At 41.2% G+C, this 18,730-nt stretch overlaps 4 protein-coding genes across 4 annotated transcripts; 3 read left to right on the top strand and 1 right to left on the bottom strand.

The window, feature by feature from the left end:
- Positions 1 to 13: 13 nt before the first annotated feature.
- gtf3aa (general transcription factor IIIAa) lies at positions 14 to 1,601 on the top strand. Its single transcript, XM_056371129.1, has one exon. The coding sequence runs from the start codon at positions 125 to 127 to the stop codon at positions 1,208 to 1,210; it is 1,086 nt and encodes a 361-aa protein (XP_056227104.1). The 5' UTR covers positions 14 to 124; the 3' UTR covers positions 1,211 to 1,601.
- A 6,231-nt stretch (positions 1,602 to 7,832) lies between these two features.
- LOC130163722 (persephin) lies at positions 7,833 to 8,636 on the top strand. The gene is made up of 2 exons (XM_056368076.1): positions 7,833 to 7,911; positions 8,170 to 8,636. Exons 1-2 carry the CDS (start codon positions 7,833 to 7,835, stop codon positions 8,634 to 8,636), a joined length of 546 nt encoding a protein of 181 aa, XP_056224051.1.
- A 724-nt stretch (positions 8,637 to 9,360) lies between these two features.
- On the bottom strand, positions 9,361 to 13,682 carry wdr83 (WD repeat domain containing 83). The gene is made up of 10 exons (XM_056372022.1): positions 13,515 to 13,682; positions 13,039 to 13,149; positions 12,556 to 12,676; positions 12,140 to 12,245; positions 11,913 to 11,961; positions 11,546 to 11,672; positions 11,301 to 11,368; positions 10,901 to 11,009; positions 10,510 to 10,624; positions 9,361 to 10,130 (listed from the first exon to the last, which is right to left on the bottom strand). Exons 2-10 carry the CDS (start codon positions 13,139 to 13,141, stop codon positions 9,975 to 9,977), a joined length of 954 nt encoding a protein of 317 aa, XP_056227997.1. The 5' UTR covers positions 13,142 to 13,149; positions 13,515 to 13,682; the 3' UTR covers positions 9,361 to 9,974.
- A 133-nt stretch (positions 13,683 to 13,815) lies between these two features.
- wdr83os (WD repeat domain 83 opposite strand) lies at positions 13,816 to 18,092 on the top strand. The gene is made up of 4 exons (XM_056368502.1): positions 13,816 to 13,975; positions 15,023 to 15,128; positions 16,096 to 16,193; positions 17,684 to 18,092. Exons 1-4 carry the CDS (start codon positions 13,926 to 13,928, stop codon positions 17,748 to 17,750), a joined length of 321 nt encoding a protein of 106 aa, XP_056224477.1. The 5' UTR covers positions 13,816 to 13,925; the 3' UTR covers positions 17,751 to 18,092.
- Positions 18,093 to 18,730: the final 638 nt, after the last annotated feature.

Genomic DNA, 18,730 nt, shown 5'->3' with positions numbered 1-18,730 from the left:
TGTTTCGGAAATTGCGTCACGATTACAGGAAGTACCGGTGTAAGGACAGAAAACGTGGTCGGAGCTCAGACTAGAGCGAAGCATTTTCAATAATAGCTTTTATATTTATTTCAATGCCGCAGAAATGGAAACTAAACCGGAACTGTATAAACGTTTCATCTGCTCGTTTACCGACTGCTCGGCGGCTTATAACAAACAGTGGAAACTGGACGCTCACTTGTGTAAACACACGGGGGTGAAGCCGTACAAGTGTGAGCACGACGGCTGCAGCAAGTCCTTCTGCAGCCCCTATCACCTGGCAAGACATGACCTCAGCCACAGCGGTGTGAAGCCTTTTACCTGCACCGTGGACGACTGTGCTGAGGCCTTCACCACAAACACAAACCGGACCAGACACATCAACCGCGCTCACTCCCAGGAGCAGAAGAAGTATGTGTGTAAGTTTGAGGGCTGTGGGCTCGAGTTCAGGAAGCACAAGCAGCTAAAGGCTCACATGTGTGAGCAGCACACACAGCTGCCCCCTTATCAGTGCACTTATGAAGGCTGCCAGATGAGATTCGCTTTCCCCAGCAAGCTGAAGCGACATGAGAAGGTGCACAGAGGTTACCCCTGCAAGGAGGAGGGCTGCACCTTCACAGGAAAGACGTGGACTGAGCACCTGAAGCACAGGAAGGAGCAGCACAGGCGCATCCTGAAGTGTGACCAGTGCAGCAAGGTGTTCAGGGACTCTTGGTTCCTGCAGCAGCATCAGCACGTCCACTCTGAGACGCGGGTTGTTTTCAAGTGCCCCAGGGACGGATGTGACAGGTCATTCACCACGACCTTCAACCTGCAGAGTCACATCAGCTCCTTCCACGAGGAGCTGCAGCCCTTCGCCTGCACACACGCAGGCTGCGGGAAAACCTTCGCCATGAGGCAGAGCCTCCAGCGTCACAGTGTTGTCCACGACCCGGAGAGGAGGAAACAGAGGAAACCTAATCCCAAAAGATCCCTTGCTTCCAGGTTAAGCGGTTACAGTGACACAAAGAGAGTGATCTGCAAAAAGCGCCAGAAGCCTGAATCAAACAGAGGGTCTGAAAAAGAGAAAAAGACTGACCCACCTACACCTGTTGAGTTGGTGTCCCTCCTGCAGGATACGTCCTTGCTGTGCAGCCCTGCTGTGGACACACATGGACTCACTAATGCCCTCACTACACCTTTAACTGTGTAGAGTTTCATGAAGGAGTTCACACCAGTATTATAAGGACAGCAGATACTCGATAAGAGCACTTCTAATATATTATCATTTACAACTTTGTTGTTGGAAATCATGTGTCACATAAAGATTTCCGTCTCTGTCAAGTCAAAGTTTTGGACATGTGGGCTGTTTGGTTTGGTTGACAGGAACCTAAAAAAACAAACTGCCAACTGAGCTTCATTCATAGTCTTTTCTGTTTTGAGATGTGATTTATTTTTCTGAAGCCATTACTTACATAATGTTTGTCATTTAATGAAAGAAAAATATTTTTGCACAAGGTTTTCTGCTTGCACTATAAAAATATAACTGTGGAAGGATGGTGTTTGTTTAAATAAAACCTGTGGATCAATTCAATTCAATTCAATTTGTGTCTGAATGGCTTTTATTCAGTGTCCATAGGAAACATCTCTAAAATGATTTGCAATGACAAGTGAGCAGCTGCTATTTCCAGGAAAGCTGCACATACATGCAAGATATATATTTTTTTATTTAAAGATAATTAAATTAAACTCAACTGACTTTTTGTCTATATAACTGTCTTGTTTTTCAAGCAGCTCCTCAATGTGCATCTAAACTCTAAGCACTCTAATATCCCTCCCTGAAGGTGCTTTAAGTGTTGACGAGCAAAGGATTATTAACAATGTGCCAAGATTTAAGTTATTTAGTTTGGTTTTTATTCTATTATTTATACTTTACATTTTTTTTGAAAATCCTTTTAATGTGAACATTTGGAATAATAAAAAAAAAAGTTTAGATTTCGTACATTGTTTGGTGGTGTCAGAATGTTTATTGCATAATGGTGATGAACGCTTATGGAGGGGTCCACTGGCAGTTGGCGTGGTGGCGTGGATGACGTGGTCCAGGTGCCTGCAGCTGATGTCACTGACTTGCACAATCCTCAAGCAGAGGAGGGGTGTGTGTTGTCAGAGTTAAAAACCTGCGGGATTCTTTGGCCGTGATCACACACGCTGGAGTGTCTCAGCTCTGACCAGTGGATTTACAGCGTAAACAGGAGCAGCTCTGTGCGAGCTTCAGATTCCAAGGCTAAATCCTCTCTGAATATTTCCAGTTACAGGAAGGCTGCTCCCCACATTCCCGCCCGGCTCGGCTCAGACGAGCCCTATATGGACTGACTGTCTGACCAGCTCACCTAGGAATGCACAGCAGACCTCATACCAATCAGTATTCATACAGTGTTAATGTAACATGTAATGTCTTGTAATCACTTCCTGTTTTCCTACATGGCTGTTGGAGTGATAAAACCTTAATTCATCATGGGGAACAAATGCTTCAGGTTTATCTTGTTGACGCCGCTGCAGAGCTTACAGTAACACTGATCAGAAGCACATGTAAATACAGTGTAATAATAGTTTTATCTGTCGCTTCAGTTGAAAACATTTCTGTTAAAAATCATCACGTTGGACAGATATCACTATTTCTGTGGGTTTTTCTTTCATAAACCTTAGTTTGTCTCAAGAATAAAATATTCTTTCGCTAATTTTCATAAACAGTGAAAACCGGTATATTTTAACCTTTAAATCTTGCAGTTTCTCCATACTTAACCCCCCCCCCCCCCCCCCCCCCCCCCGCTCTATTTTTACCTCTCCGTATCAGTCTTGGCATTAACTCAGGCTACATTTAGCCCAGTCTGCAGTCATACCTGAGCTTTAGCAGTCTGTCAAACTGTGCTGGGCTCAACAGTAGCTACTACTAAACTTATACATCTTCTCATCAAGTACTTCAACAGAAAAGAAAAAAATCCTTACAGGCTGCATAATAAGGTTTTCTTTTAAATGGATGTTATGTGATTAGGAGCAGCGGGTCTAAACATGAGATATAACTTTTAATGAATTAGTCATAAGCTAAAATCCATAGGAGAGCACAGTTATTATTTCATTTTAATTGTCATGGTCGGTTCATGATATGTCTCAGCCCTTAAAAGTAGATGATTTATTTATTAATTTATTACTGAGCGTGCAGTAATGCAGAGGAGACAGAGCGCTTGAAGGAGAGATTCTACGCTTACAGATCTATGAAGCCTTGTAGACTAGAGTCCAGATGATTCTGACGTTTGTGAAGGAAACCGTCAACGGCCCAGGTCGCTGCTACAAAAAACCTGGGGCCTGGGAATATTGTTGAATGGAGCTGCAGTGGCCACCAGTAGATGACTGGTCATACTGGTCAGTTTTCATAGGTTGGAATTTATTCAAAATCATACATATACATTTTAACTTGCTAAAATAGACAAACATGTACTTAAGCAATCTAAACTCTCTGTTAACAGTATAAAGTGGAGGATGAAACTTACATCTAAAGGTACCTGCTTTGTTTCAAGCTTGTGATGTGAATAATTGTATCAGAATAGGTCGTCACTTTTTCAACTGATGTGTACCTAGTTATGGAAAAGTGTCGGGCAGTGTGTTTGGATCTGGCCAGGTTGACCGCTATATCAACATTTTGTCTCTTTTCTTTTTTTCTTCTTTTGCAGATATTGATGCCACGTTCCTTCCATTCCTGTCTTCTGACAAGGCTGAATTCCAGACTGGTTCTGCAGGCTGTAATCCAAAGGGATCGCTCTATCTCCACTGTATTTCTCCCGCCACCTCCTCTGCCCCCCCCCCCCCCCGTCTTTTCATCTCTCACTTGGCCCTCATTCCTCCTGTCTCTTGGAGAGGTGGAAGGAATGTGTCAGGCCCTTTGCCCTTTCATGCGCTTGTTTTCGGTGCAAATTACCGGGAAATGCAAGCTTTCCGTGAGAAGGGATTCGATTGCCTGAGGAGAGCTGAGTTAAGCGGACCTCTGTGCAGGCCGACAACGAACTTATATTCACAAAATGTGCAGAAAAGAGAGAGGTTATATGCAGTGGCACCAGGAAGCCGTCCGATATACTGTACAGTACAGTAATCAAAGTTGGGTTTAGTGTATTACCACCTACACAGCTCTTCAGTCAGCTTTCCTGTGTGTTTCCTGCATTTAGTGATTTCTACAAAAGGACCACCAGGTCCAGCGGTCCACCTAGAGTGGTTCAGTGTTAAGTCTTGAATCTGACACGTGATCTTGCTCATTGCCATAAAGACGAGCTTTACACACATTCCCTTTATTTCACTTTGCGAAAGTTGGTGCAGCAAATGAACTGGTTCAGGTCTCACTGGGTGGGTGAATGTCACCTACATGATATCAGGTGGTCATAAATGGAGGGAGGGTTGCTCTATGATCATACAATGATACCTCAGCTGGTTCAAGTTAGACAATGAAGACCATGGATTGGGGCTAAAAGCTCTGAAAAACCTAAAAAAATTTTGTAGTAATTTTGTAACGCACAATGTTCCTATGGTCAAGAATGAATCAACTTTTATCCCCAAACATAGTTTTGTCCAGGTGTAGTTTTGACTTCAGCTGGTGCAGTGTTTACATGAAATTCTGCTAATTCTGCTTTCACTTTGTCATCATGGGGTATTGACTGTAGATTGATGAGGGAAAATAAAATTATAAAAATATTAGCATAAGGCTGCAACATAAGAAAACATGAAAAAAGGGGTCTGAATACTTTCCGAATGCACTGTATAATACATAAATAGTGTTTTGTAGGAATGAAATAATAATACGTGAATTAACACCAAAATCTGCTCAAATTAGAATCCGACTAATTGAGTGGACTGGGCTTTTACTGAGGAAGAGCTCGCTTAAAAATACATGGTCATTTTTCATTTGAATAAGTAATTTAGTGCAGTCCCTGTAAAACTTATCCCTGAAAGAATTATTGAAATTCCTGGCAGTAAATTTCGTGGAAGCGTATTAGTTCAAGATCTAGAGATGATTCCTTTCTAATTCATATCAACAGAGCTATAATACATGAGAAATGAGGCTGTTTAAGAGCAATAAATAAACTTAAAATCTCATTGGACACACTCCCCTTGTCTATATATAACTAAGTGAAACCAGGAGTCAGGCATTAAGAAAACCCAGTGAAAGTAATGTTCTTTGTTTTGATTACTGTATTTATTGCCTGGGTTGTAATGTATATTTCATGATAAACGAACTGTTTGACTCTCTTATCTTTAGCCTTTATTCCTTTGTTTACCCACGTTCATGTTCCACATGCTTGTATTCATCTTAAAAATAGTTTCTTTTATTGATATTTTTTAAATTTAATTTGAGGGACAAATTCGCTTCTTGGCTAACTCTGGCAAATTTTCAGGGATATTCATCATTGTGCGCTGTCCCTGTACAAAGTATTTGAATTTGAAGTACATTTTCATATCTGAGGAATTTGCTTTGGTGTTTTGGTGTACAACAATAAACATAGAAGAAATATAAAAAAAGATCAAGCAAAAGCAAGCGCTGCAGGTCAGATAGCATAAATATAAATAGAAAAAATTGCAATAAAATATTTGTAATAAAAATGTGAAAAAGTATAAATATAATACAAATATGTACAATATAAGTAAGTGTTGAGAAGACTAGCATCAAGAAAAGTTTGAGTGACTGAGTGAGTCTGAAAAACAGTGTGTTTGCTGTTTGTTTAAGCCACATACTGTAACTGAAACCTGTCTGAAATTATTTAATAGGAAATCCAATTAAAACAGACTTCAATTTAGGAAAGAATCAGAGCTAAGGAAAACCCCTCTGGCACAAATGAATCTGAATTGTTTTGATGGAAATCTTCAATCAGGCATAGTCATGCTTATCGTTATCCTACGCTAGCATTGCTGTGATATGCTACACGAAAATGCTGACAGTTAGCCAGCTAGCGATAGCAACATTTGCTCAACACAGTTACAATATGGGGAAGAGCAAGCTAGCTAACGTTATCATGTGTACTGTACCACTCGCTAATGAAAACAAACATGTAAGGGTTAGGGTTATTATGTAGCCATGAAGTTACTTACACATGGAGGAGTCAAGGAAGTCTGAGTCTCAGGAAAGCCAGACCAGTAGTGGCTCCAAGGTGGGACTGGGACACAAATCCAGCCTTGGATTTATCAACTAGGACCACAGTCACAGGAATGACAGTGACAGAGACGGTATAGACACGAAGGAGCTAGTAAAAACACTGACGGAGTTGGTGAAGACAATGACGGAACTGCTAGAAAACTTTACAGATGTTTTGACGGTTCACCGGCTGGCCGGGAGTTGAACCAGTAGTCTCCAGTGTTCTGGTCTCATCGTAAACCGTGGTTCATCCCATGGAAGGAAATTCTGGATGGTGGCTTTCACCTGAACACGTCCTCCTATGGACCTCCTAACTGTGACTCAGTTATCTGCTAAAATAATTGTTCGCTCTCAATATTATTGTTTAAAATCTCACTTACAAAAACTGTAAAATAATAAGGATAATACATTGTTGCAGTCCTTGTTTCCTCCTTTGTCTTTCGTGAACACCAACATTCACACCAGTGTTTTCCAAACACATTTAAATACCTTGTGGACTGAACGCTCTTCATTGCCTGGTGTGAAGTTTTCACAGGACAGAAACTTTTTCCAATGTCATACGGCATTTTCACGCATTTGAAGGTGCTACTAATAATTAACAATGGCAAGTGTCCCGGTGTGTTTGTGTGGAAAATAGTCTATACATAGGGGGGCCAGAATGGATTTCAAATGTTTTAGGAGCTCACACATTCGTGTCCATTTCATTGTCTCAGCCTGAACAACACCAGCTGCTAAATAAGGCGCACTGAGGTGTCTGACCTGCACCTGGATGGCAGAAACACAGTCCAAATATGCACTTTCTCGCAAACTCCAAATTCCACTGGCTGTCTGTCTGTTAGGGCCCTAAACCGTTACATAATGCATATTCTACATATTCTACATGTCAGCCGCACGTTGCTGATGAAATCCCTCAATTTATGGAGTAGCTCGAGACGAGTCACCCATTGTGGAATGTCTGCTGAAACAGGCCCTTTCTTCTTCTTCGGTGTTTGACCTTTTAAAGTTTTTTTTGTTTTGTTTTCTTGTATCACTCCTCGGCAGTAACGTTACACATATTACAGGGGCCTATTTTAAGACATTCCACAATGACTCATCCTGCCTTTTTTTTTTTTTTAAACTTTCACTGCACCTCTTTCTTTACGTTTCCTCACGCATTGATAACCCGTCTTCCCACAGCTGCCTATCTACTGATTCATTTATCGCACATACTTCTCAGCATCATCAAAGTGACATCATTGTCCTCTCCTTCACAGCATTTAAGAAACCTCGAAACTCTGGGAATCCATATTGCCAGGGGCCAACATCCTCTGGAAAAACATCTGGGAGAAACTCAACAATAAACCGGTGATTTACACCAATTAGATAATCCCAACAGGACAAATTCTGGGTCAAGCGCCCGCCTGCCCTCCTACGCTCCCTGTCAGGCTCAGGTGAGTGGGATAGTCTGTTGGCAAGTAACGGGTTAGTGTCTGTCTCCCCCCTACACCTCGTCTCATCCCTTCACCCCCCCCCCCTTAATCTCCGAGGGCTATATATTGGAGGTCGTGACTCGTCTGCATCTTCAGCATCACTCGCACCCGCAGATACTCGCAGACATACAAACACAAACGTGTCTGGTTCATTTTTGAGCAACGGCGGCACCGACGAAGAGCAGACTCTAGCGATGAGGTCCCTACTGAAGCTGGCTGTGATTCTGTTTTGTGTCCAGAGGGGAGAAGGCCACTGGCTGAGATCACTGATCGGTAAGTGAAGGTTGTGACCTATGACCTTTTGTTTAAAATCTAATTTTTGCTTGTATTGAGACTAATGTGTTAAATATTGTGTCCAGTCTTGGATGTTTATTACTTTAAACTTTGATTTTCTGCCTCTCAGAAGTTATACATTTTTAGTTATACATTTTTAGTTATTGAAATTAGTTGCCCTTTGCTGTCAGTTAAGAGTATTTTTTTTAATTGTTTTTGTACATCAGATATATGCATAACTCTTTCTGCCTTTTCTAGATCAGAAACGAGAAACAGCATCTCCACACACGTCTCCAAATGAGGACAAAAGAAGCAGATATCCAGCTGATGAGGACAGCCAAACAGAAGCTTCTGGAGTCGGGCCATCACCCCATCCCAGCATCCCGATCCCAGTCCGGTCACGCCGCTCGACGACTGAGTCCCCATGCGGCCTGCGCTCCATCCTGCTGCAGGTTCGAGACCTGGGGCTGGGCTACGACTCGGACGAGACTGTCCTCTTCAAGTACTGCGGCGGGAAGTGTCCCCGGGTTCTGTCCAACCACGACCTCACCCTCACTAACCTGCTGGTCAGTGGGGTGCTCCCACACCCGGCGCCCGGGGAGCTGTGGCACAACGCGCCCTGCTGCAGGCCCACCCACCACGAGGACATGGCCTTCCTCGATAACTCGCACCGCTGGCACAAGGTGGAGAAGCTGTCGGCAGCGGGCTGCAGCTGTGTGGGCTAGATGGCTGAGCGTAGATGGGTGAAGGGGGCAGTTGAGAGGGAAGAGGGCTGCATGTACATGGGTGAAGGGGGAGGTAATAAGGTGCGGGCGGAGTATAGTTTGCTGGCAGGTTCTCTCGTAATGTCTGTAAATGAAGAGTTTATAAGTCCGACATGACATACCACTGAGGAAGCTGAAACCTTTTCTTATGAAGTTATCTATGTCAAAATCAGTGAGTAAGAACTTCTCTGTCACTTTTGGGTGAAAACCTCATCAATCCAGTTTTGTTGGTGATCTCATGGGCCTCAACAGGATTACAATTTTATTACTTGTGGCTCATGCAAGCTTTAAAAAACTATTCTGATAGCAGTCAAGCTAAAGACAAAAAAAAAATCTGGCTGCTTTTCTTACTTCATGAACAGTCAGCATTCTAGTGAAGGGGTTTTCATCTGAATATACAGAATCAGAAATGTGCTCTTTAGATGTAAATACTTTTTTTTTTTTTTATAAATGAAAGCATTGCCTACGTCAGCTGAACTAACTTTCTGACAAAGTGGTGTAAAAAAGGGCAGAACAGAGACATGATTCAACTAAAAAAACAACTACTTGACTATTTTTTGTAAATAAGCTGACATGTATTTATTTAAAAATCTTCAGTGCAATTTTTGGGGGTTAACAATAAAACATATATGTACGAAGCTGCGTAGATACACCACGCAAGCCGAATGAAGCTCTTTACAATTCAGACTTCTTCGTCAAAAGGTCCATCCAGTTTAAAAAAAAAAGGTATTTATGTAAGATAAGTTATTTATTTATTTGATGTCATTGTTTTGTCATGCAGATTAATTTATTTTGTAATGTGCTCATCTCTGTGTTCATTGTGTGTACAGTTCCTAATAAAGATAAACTTGTACAGAAATAATCACTGTTTGTGGGAATTTCATTGGTGTAGAAATTGAAATGACACAATTTAGTGTAATTTACACAACAAAGTGTTTATTCAAGGTTTTGTATAAAAATATATCAATGTTTCGCACACGTACAAAAGTCACAGATCCTTTAGCTAACTCTTAAGATTCACTCATGAACTGAAATTAAAAAAAAAAAAATTAGATTCACATCCAGAAACATATTCTCTGCAGGTCTGTGAGCCAAAGTTCAGCATCAGCCTTTTAATCTTAATATTATTTGTGCCAGCATTTGCTTCATAAAAACTAGATTTGAAACTAAATTTCATGCCACCATAAGGTTTATCAGGTTTTAAAGTTGTGATGTTTACAGACTGTTTGTTGCTGGAATAAGAGAAAACAGTCCTCTCAGTGTGTAGACGCTGTCTGCTTTTGACTGCTTTCACTCTCTCTATGTGGCCATCGCGTCCTCCTCTGTCTCCTCTGGCTCCGCCCCCCACACCTGGACACGCCCCTCCATGGCAGTGAGGAGGCAGGTCTCTGTCGGGTGGAAGGACAGCGACTGGACAACAGCTTTTCCCACTGGCAGCTTCAAGGACAAAGACCCCTGGAAGTCACCGGAACATTAGAGTTGAACAGTATGATTTCAGTTTGCTTTCTGTTACTGCTCTTTATATAACGTTCGACCATATTTGGATCACATTTAGTGGATAGATAGCTCTTAGTAAAAAGATTATGCATTCATGAGTCGGTGATAAACTTCCTGGACGTCCAAGTGCATTATCACATTCACATGCTATTCTATCATAAAATCAAAAACAGGTCATACAAAGGTGACAGGCTGCTCTTCAGCTGGAAAAAGTACTGTTGGTTTGTACTGACTGCTCCCCCCTTTCGCCTGTAAATCTGTCTTACCTGCATTCTATGAAACTATTACACCTGTTATGTTAATTACACTTTGGAAACACATTTAACTGCATGCTTACCTCCACCAGGTCCCAGCAGTAGACGTGTCCGTCCTCTGAGCAGCTCAGGACATGCGTGTCTTTACTGGACAGACAGCAGTCCAGCTTGTAGCCCTTCATCTTATGTCCTGTATACCTGAGTAAAACAAACAAAGCAGAGCATCAGGACAAAATAACAGACATTTACAATCAATAAATACTACCTTTATGAATGGTGTAATTTTCACTGTAACTTTTGATTGCAGCTGGGTCAGTGGTGTTGACTCAGATCTGAGGTGTTTTAGTTGGTGGTGCTGAAGTCAGTCTGTCATAAGCTTTTGCTAAACAGTGAGCTGAGCTGGTTTACAGAGATAAATATGGAACAAGCTGCCACATTGGTGTTCAAATTTTGCAATTTTAAATGAGCACTCACTCTCCTAGCATCTCCCCTGTGCTCTTATCCAGGAGTCGGACTGTTGAATCCAAACTGGAGCTCAGAGTGCACTGACTGTCTTGACTGAAACACACACAGGTGATGGGACCTGCAACACACACAAGTTAAAGGGAAATGCTTTTAACCATCTCAAAGTCTGTAATTGTTTTTACTTTGTGATATATCAACATTTCAGGGTTATTGGTGTTGGTGTATTTCGATGGTAATAAAAAGAAGTTGATAAAAGTCAATTCAAGAGCAGACAAAGTAACTTTCAGTCCTTTATATCGGTAAACACTGTTATTGTGTTCAGTAGAAGGAGGATTGATAATTAATAGTCAAATGGTATGATAGTAATAGTAGTAATAGTTGAAGAGATCTTATGAAAACATTTACTGACTGCTGATGAAGTCCACATGCAGCTGTCCCATCCGCAGGTCATAGCGCCTCACTCTGCCGTCCACAGATCTAAACAGAGAATATTGTGTGTCAGTACAAAATTAAAATGAAGTCTAAGTCTAAAATTTGAACTGAATTTCAAAGTCTAAGAACCTGAATTTGACGGAATGAGCAGGAGACAAGCAGTTTGTGAATTCATGATGAATTCATCCTAAAGTCAGGAAAAAACATGTCAACTTGTCTCACCCTGTAAGCAGCTCATGTTGTACCACCTTCAGGCTGCTGATGCCGTCCCGAGCCTCGTCTAGAACCTGGATGGGCTCGAATCTTCTGGATCTGGTGTCCCAGCACCTGACGGTCCCATCTATGGACCCTGAATGAGGCAAGAACACGATTATATATAATATATACACATTTTACTGAGGAAATATTAATGCAATTAGAATCAGTTAATGATCAGTATTAGTGCTGATGAGCTGGTCATAATTTAACATTAATACAGACGCACAAACTCAGAAAGACATTCAATGTTCATGTGGTAAGATATTTCACACGAAACACAATGCATACTGAATCATGTATTTACATACATTTTACTTGAGTGAGAACTCACCAGACAAGATAACAGTTGCCTCCTCATTGAACTGGACACAGTTGACTTTCTGTGAACAGAACATTTGAGTTAAGAATAAAAAAAAAAAAATAAATAAAGTATGGAGACACAAAAGAACAAGCGACATGAAACTATGTAGTTGCAACAGATAAACCTGAAGAAGTTTTTAAATGAGATGGAAATGACAGAAATAGGGTAACACAAGAGTTATAAACAGCAGAACTGACCCCAGCATGACCTCTGAGTTTGCGTGTGACCTGGCCTGTGGCGACGTCCCACAGGATCACTGTCTTGTCAGAGCTGCAGGTGCAAAGCTGGCTGTTGTCAAAGGAACTGTGGATGCAGCCAATGAGGAAAAACAAACACTGTTATCTCGTCCAGGGGCCCCAGAGTTGTGTTAATGAGGTATTGTATAGTTCAGTATCTACAGTTTAAACCCATCTACAAAGAGCTGGACAAAATAAACAGTGGAAACAACATTAAGGACCTAATCTATCCATGTATCTTTCTATTCAGCACAGTGTTTCAGCATTTCTTCTTTCTTCATGTGTTTACAGTTTACATTTATTCTGCCATTTTGGTGCCATATTACTGAAATAACTCTCCCGGCACACTGTGGAGGAGGCTGTGACAACTGTCTCACCCATCAGCATCCAGAACTTCATATCCATGGCCACTGTATGTCTTCAGCAGGGTCCCTCTGCTCACACTCCACAGCTTTAGGGATTTGTCACTGCCACAGGACAGCAGGTAGTTCCCATCAGCTGACCATGCAGGGAGACATGAGACAGAGGCAAGTGTAAGATAATGGCGTTTCGTGGATGACTCACATGGAGGTCTCACACCAAGGCTGGATTACTGGAAAAAGCAAGCAACTGCCCAGGCCCCCCAAGAGCACCAGGTTTAGTCTATCACTAATCAGTTAATCAATTAATCAAACCAGGGCTTGCATGCTTTTACCTTTAATTTACCATAACTAAACTAGACTGCTGTCAGACTGTAGTATACATTTTTTTTATAACTTGGATATAAGTTTAAACCATAGTTCTCATCACAAGTAAACAACTTGTGCCCATAGCTCAACAATCTCAACATTAAGACGATACACTTGTTGAGTCTTTCCTACCGTTAAAGCGAACTGCCCTGACAGCTCCTTGCTGACAGTCTATGGTCCTGAGCAGATGCTGAGGAAGCTGAGGAGCCTGAGGTCTGGGCTGAGGAAATGCCATGATATAACCTGAGTAAAAACAAAAACGTGACACAAACATGTAAGCCAAATCCTTCCCGTTGTTACAGTTAATTGTGGTGCAGTTGCATGCTCTTTTTTGCTTTTTCAAGCTGTAAATACACTAACTACAAGCTAGGTTTGTATTAGCCCACTTCTTCTACTTCTCATAAAAACATTTCATTAGCTTTCTTGAAGTAAATAAGTGGAAGTTAACAAGGAAATAATATAGTTATTTAAGTTTATGGGATATGTACATTTTGGTCAAGTTATTGGCTTCAACGGTAGCTTTTTTTAGACAGAACTAGCATGTTTTACTGAACAGCCGAACGTATAAAGTTGTAACAAACGTTATCTAGTTTAACGGTGCTACTTACTTAGTTAACTTGCTTGAAACGAGTTAAATTTCAGGGGAATGTCATGTTGATATTCGTGGTACAACTAGTATAATAGAGTGTAAAGAATATTATAGTAATTAATCTAATAAATTTATCCCCAGTTTGAAACTATCAACACCGGCTTCCATTCATTTCGCCCATTATGTTTGCTAGTCCGCGCAATGCACACTGGGTTAAAATACTCCTGTCAAAATAAAAGTTCAAAAAACTTTTCCTGTTTCATCTTGGCTTGCGGACTACTGTATGCTTTTTTATTTTGAAATTTACCGGATATAACTACCCCCCTCGTCTCCATTTAGGAAGAGGCCCGTCAGCTGTCAGCTGTCTCTCGGACACCGGAGTTTAAAGTTCTTCATTATAATCCACAGCAGGAGGACATTGTAGCATATCATGTCCGCCAACAATATGGCAGATCCGAGGAGACAAAATAAAATATTACGGTGAGTATGTTATACAGTATATAGAGCGTTACTTTGTGGAATTAGCTAGCCAGAAAGCTTGGTTAACGGAAGCTTAGAGCTAGCTAACCACCAAACCTGATCATGGGTATAGCCTGAAAGGCTTAGCGGTTAGCTGATTCAGCTTTAAGATTTAACGTTATACACCATTGAAAAGACACTATATGGTGATAATTAGTTAAAATGCAGTTGGCTGTCGGTGTATTTACTTGATCTGTACTGTTTTGGCGGATGGATAGTGTTTTAGCCTACTGCTGTTTGCCCTTGTCTCATTCACGACAGTCAGTTATCTTTGGGCTTCTATTCAATTGGTTATAGTCACTGATTTGTAGAGTTTTTTTGTGGGACAACTGTCTGAAACACGTTCCTTGAGGGCCACAATAATTAACTAGTGGTCTGGTATAGTTTGACCACTGCATTCAGTCTGCTGAGTCAGTAAAATTTTATGACCAAATCATATTCAAACTTAATGTATGTTTGACCCTGAGCTGTTTATCATGGTTTACTTCCAGTCAAGGGAAATCTTACTTGAGTATACACTGATATTTTAGACAAAAGTTTACTTTCCACTTTGTAGCAGGTTTGGTTAAGGCCCTTCCCTGTATTAAGGTGACACTTCCCCGTGCTCAAAGCCACGTCCATACAGAAATTGTCTTCCCAGTTTGGTGTTGAGGAACTTCAATGGTCTACACCTTTGGGATGAACTGAAACGCTGACTGTGAGCCAGACCGTTTCGCTTAACATCAGTGGTCCACCTCATTAATGCTCTTGTGGCTAAATGTGAGCGCATCCCTGCAGTCAGGTTCAGAAATCTTGTAGAAAGGTTTCCCAGAAAAGCGGAAGCTGTCATAGCAGCAGATTAATGCCTGTGGCTTTTAAATGAGATGCTCAAGAATCGCATGTGGGCGTAATGAGATATTGTAATAGAAACACAGGGTGAGGTGTTTAACAGTCACAAGATCTCATATAAAAAAAATGAAATGCTTGTTACATTGTGTGTTTTGTTAATATACATTTGTGGTGTTGTAGATATAAGCCCCCCAGCACAGAGACCAACCCCACACTGGAAGACCCCACGCCTGACTACATGAACCTGCTCGGCATGATCTTCAGCATGTGTGGACTGATGCTCAAGGTGACATAAGGACACACACACACACACACACACACACACACACACACACACACACACACACACACACACACACAGACACACGCACACGTACACATGCCCTCACACTGAGCCTCTGTGACTCCCTTGTCCCCTACCTTTGTGTATGTGTGTTTGTGTGTGTGTTTGTCTTTGTGTGTGTATGTCCACACTAAATGAGTGTTGCCCCTGAATAGTAGACCTTGGTCCAGCCCAATTGTTCCATTTAGAAGATTAAAGGTAAACTCACCTTTTTAGATGAAAAAATGAAGGGCAGCTTTTGACTTTCAGCACTAAGGGCACAATAAACAAAACAAAGGGGGGTCAGCAGCAGGGTAGCGTGGCCTCCCAGTCCAATACTACATCATTTGTTTAATTGACAATTTACTTGTTGTTGTTGTAACATGTTGTTTGTTTGTTTTTTTTTTTTATTGCATAAATGATTTCCTAAAACTATCTCTGAATTTGTTAGGCAAAGACTGGCAATCACTCTGCCAGATTTGGGGTTTTCTTGCTGCTCAGACACACACACTAATAAAAATGCACTGGATGTTTTACTGGGTGTGTATAAAATAATGGGAACACCAAAATAAACACTGTATGAATATCAGGTGCATACGAATGAGTTTCAGGGCCACCCTTTGCCTTCAGAGTAGCTTTTTCCATGGAGTGCTGTTACTATGTTTGGGAATCGTGTACACGTAATATCCCAAATTATGCATCTTTGTGTACTTGCCAGTATACAAACACCAAATTGAAAGTAATCATATACTTATCGATTCTTCTATCTCCTAAGTGTTCATCTATCTCCACTGATAATTCAGTTTGTCTCTCTGTCTCCAAAGAAATGTCCCGTAACTAGAAGAACATCTAATGTCCCATTATATTAAGTTTGGTCCTTCTAGTCGGCCACAAGCTTGTGCAGCTAACATGTGTGTTGTGTGCGTTTCAGTTGAAGTGGTGTGCCTGGATCGCCGTCTACTGCTCTTTCATAAGCTTTGCAAACTCCAGAAGCTCAGAGGACACCAAGCAGATGATGAGCAGCTTCATGTGAGTGTACAATGATACGTGTTTCTGTATACAAGCTATGCTACATGTGTGTCCTCCCTGTGCACCATTTTTACACTAATATATGCTGCTATCCTGTAACATCAGCACACTGCAAAGCATAGCATGCTCATATTTACCAACAGTATCGTTCAGAGAGGCGGTGTGTCCAAGAGACGAGAGGAAGTTAAGACTTTAACTTGAATCTTATCTTGAAGAATTTGTCATATTATCGTTTTTACAGACCTATGGTGTCTGCATCAACGAAAACTGTAAAACTAACTGGAGTTTTAAAGGAGTTATTGAAGTTTATCTCTGTTAATAGGTTTGTCTGATGTAATGCAAAATACTGGAAAACAGTTCATTACATTGATTGATCAGATCAGTTATTTCACATACGTTTGCTGTATCGCTGTCTGTGTGTTGTACAGTTCAGCTCTGAGGAAAAGGGCTAATAAAGGCACTTTGTGTTTACATTTGAAGTCTTGAATTATGCAGTTTTAAACCTGTAGGTTAGACCTTGCTTGCAGCTGCCATTGGGACTTCAGATGAGCCAGCTCTAATGTCCAAAAGCTTTTAACTGTGTGACCTCCAAGACTGGTGCATTTCCATTTGCTTATAGAAGAGTACTACAGGAGGGGCACTTGTCCAGGCCTCGCAGACAGATTTGCAATGAGGAAAAACCTTTTGGTCCATTGTCTAGATGAGGTTGTATTAAAGACGAGCTTGATGCACTCATAGTTTTAGTAACACAAAATGTTTGGCTCAGCAAATAATGTCAGACGCTGAACTTAATGCACCGGCCTCATGTGCGCTGAAGCTGGTTCAAGGCCAGTTTTAGGACATTTATCAATAGCAAAGATGTGATGTAAGTATCCCTGTGTTATTAAACAAAGGTGATTGGCTACACGGGACGAAAGAGCCGTGGAGCGCAGGTATGTCATCAAGGTTATCAGGTGAACCTGCCCGACAGTGGCTTCGTATGGCTCACGGATAAATTCTTTACTTGAGTTCAAATCAATCCTCAGCTCAACTGTAAGCAAAATATGTCATTGAATAATTAAGAGAACTGCTGTGTGTTTTTGCTTTATAGGCAATAAATGGAAAAAATGTAATTTTAATAAGTCACACTCCACAAAGAAAGGTGCTCACAAACTGTAACAAATGCAAACAATAAGTAATTCCCAGGTAGCGGTGCTGTTCGTCTGCACCCTGGTAATGACAAAACACATCGGTGTCACTACGTCATCAAAGGATTTGACTGCCTCGTAATTTTGTCTCTGAATAATTCTCTGTTTATAGTAACTCTGTTTCTGTTTTTATTCTTATTTAAATACAATAAAATGGCATTATTACACAGCTGTAACCTTTATGTCCAAACGCACTTCAGAACAGGAAATTCATTAAAATAAGATGGAAAAATGGTCAAGCGCCGTCGGATTCGAAACTATGATCGCACACTGGACATGATGTTTTTTTTCTGTCGTCTGCAGGCTGTCCATCTCAGCAGTTGTGATGTCCTACCTCCAGAACCCACAGCCAATGTCGCCGCCATGGTAACCCCCGAGAGCCAACCACAGAATATCAAGTGAAATTGCGGATGCCGGAGTGGGCCAACGAGACAGCTGATTGGACCCCCTGGCCATCGGTGAGGAGAAGCAGAGGCCGAAAGGAAGATAATTTGACAGAAAGAGAAGAAGAGAGAGAAAACAGATGGCCAGGAGAGACGGACACTACGTCAAGATGGAGAGATCAAATGGTTTTTTTTTACTGTTTTTCTCATGTTGTTCTCTTTTTAACCTTTTCTAAGTCTTTTGGTTGTTGATGAAAACTTTGAAATTTTACTGTTTGGCTGATCTGTTGCGGGACGTCGTGAATAAAGTTGTACAGTTTTAAAAAGGAGCTGCTCTTGCTTTCATTCGTCTATGGAAGAAAATATTAATGCCATGCTCATAAGTATTTCCTAGTCTAGTATTAAACATTAGTTCTAGTCTAGTGGTAATTACAACTGGGGAATCTCATATTTCTGAAAGTTCCAACAAATCTGACAAACTAACAGGAAGTGTCTTAAAAGCAGTTTTTAAAGCCTGCTGATCAGTGGTACACTCACACTCTACCTAACGTACACTCCAGATCCCACTTTATTTATGTTGCATTTAAACCCAGTATAGTTGATAAAGTTTCCTTACAGCACACGCTGACTTACAATAAATAAATTAAATGGTCTATAATTACAGTGAAATTAGCAAGACTCTTGTTATCTTACAGTAAATTGGCATTAAAAGGTGGAACCTCTAAACTTGGGAGTCTTGACTGACACCACCTTTGATCTAGTGCACTATTTTAACTCAGGCAAACTCTCCTGGACAGAATTCTTGTACTGCTGCACTGTGTACTCCTTTCAGGTTTTTTTTTTTGTGCTGCACACAGCGACAGACAGTGATCTGATGAGATGTTTCCCTTGTCCTCTCTGTTCAGGAGCTGTTACACCTAATCATCAGCCCAACACACACACACACAGACACACACACTTAGGTCTA

The sequence above is a fragment of the Seriola aureovittata genome, chromosome 3 (assembly GCF_021018895.1).
Source record: "Seriola aureovittata isolate HTS-2021-v1 ecotype China chromosome 3, ASM2101889v1, whole genome shotgun sequence".
NCBI lineage: Eukaryota > Metazoa > Chordata > Actinopteri > Carangiformes > Carangidae > Seriola > Seriola aureovittata.
Note: the sequence above shows the minus strand (reverse complement) of the source record. Positions and strands in the feature narration are given on the sequence as shown.

Coding starts and splice junctions, on each gene's coding strand:
- gtf3aa (XM_056371129.1), top strand. CDS start 125: ATGGAAACTAAACCGGAACTGTATAAACGTTTCATCTGCTCGTTTACC.
- LOC130163722 (XM_056368076.1), top strand. CDS start 7,833: ATGAGGTCCCTACTGAAGCTGGCTGTGATTCTGTTTTGTGTCCAGAGG. Junction 7,912..8,169: donor CTGGCTGAGATCACTGATCG/GTAAGTGAAGGT, acceptor TGCCTTTTCTAG/ATCAGAAACGAGAAACAGCA.
- wdr83 (XM_056372022.1), bottom strand. CDS start 13,141: ATGGCATTTCCTCAGCCCAGACCTCAGGCTCCTCAGCTTCCTCAGCAT. Junction 11,010..11,300: donor GCATGTGGACTTCATCAGCA/GTCAGTAAATGT, acceptor TGTGTGTTGCAG/GTCCCATCACCTGTGTGTGT. Junction 10,625..10,900: donor ACAGGGGAGATGCTAGGAGA/GTGAGTGCTCAT, acceptor TGTTTTACTCAG/GTATACAGGACATAAGATGA.
- wdr83os (XM_056368502.1), top strand. CDS start 13,926: ATGTCCGCCAACAATATGGCAGATCCGAGGAGACAAAATAAAATATTA. Junction 13,976..15,022: donor AGACAAAATAAAATATTACG/GTGAGTATGTTA, acceptor GTGGTGTTGTAG/ATATAAGCCCCCCAGCACAG. Junction 16,194..17,683: donor CAGATGATGAGCAGCTTCAT/GTGAGTGTACAA, acceptor TGTCGTCTGCAG/GCTGTCCATCTCAGCAGTTG.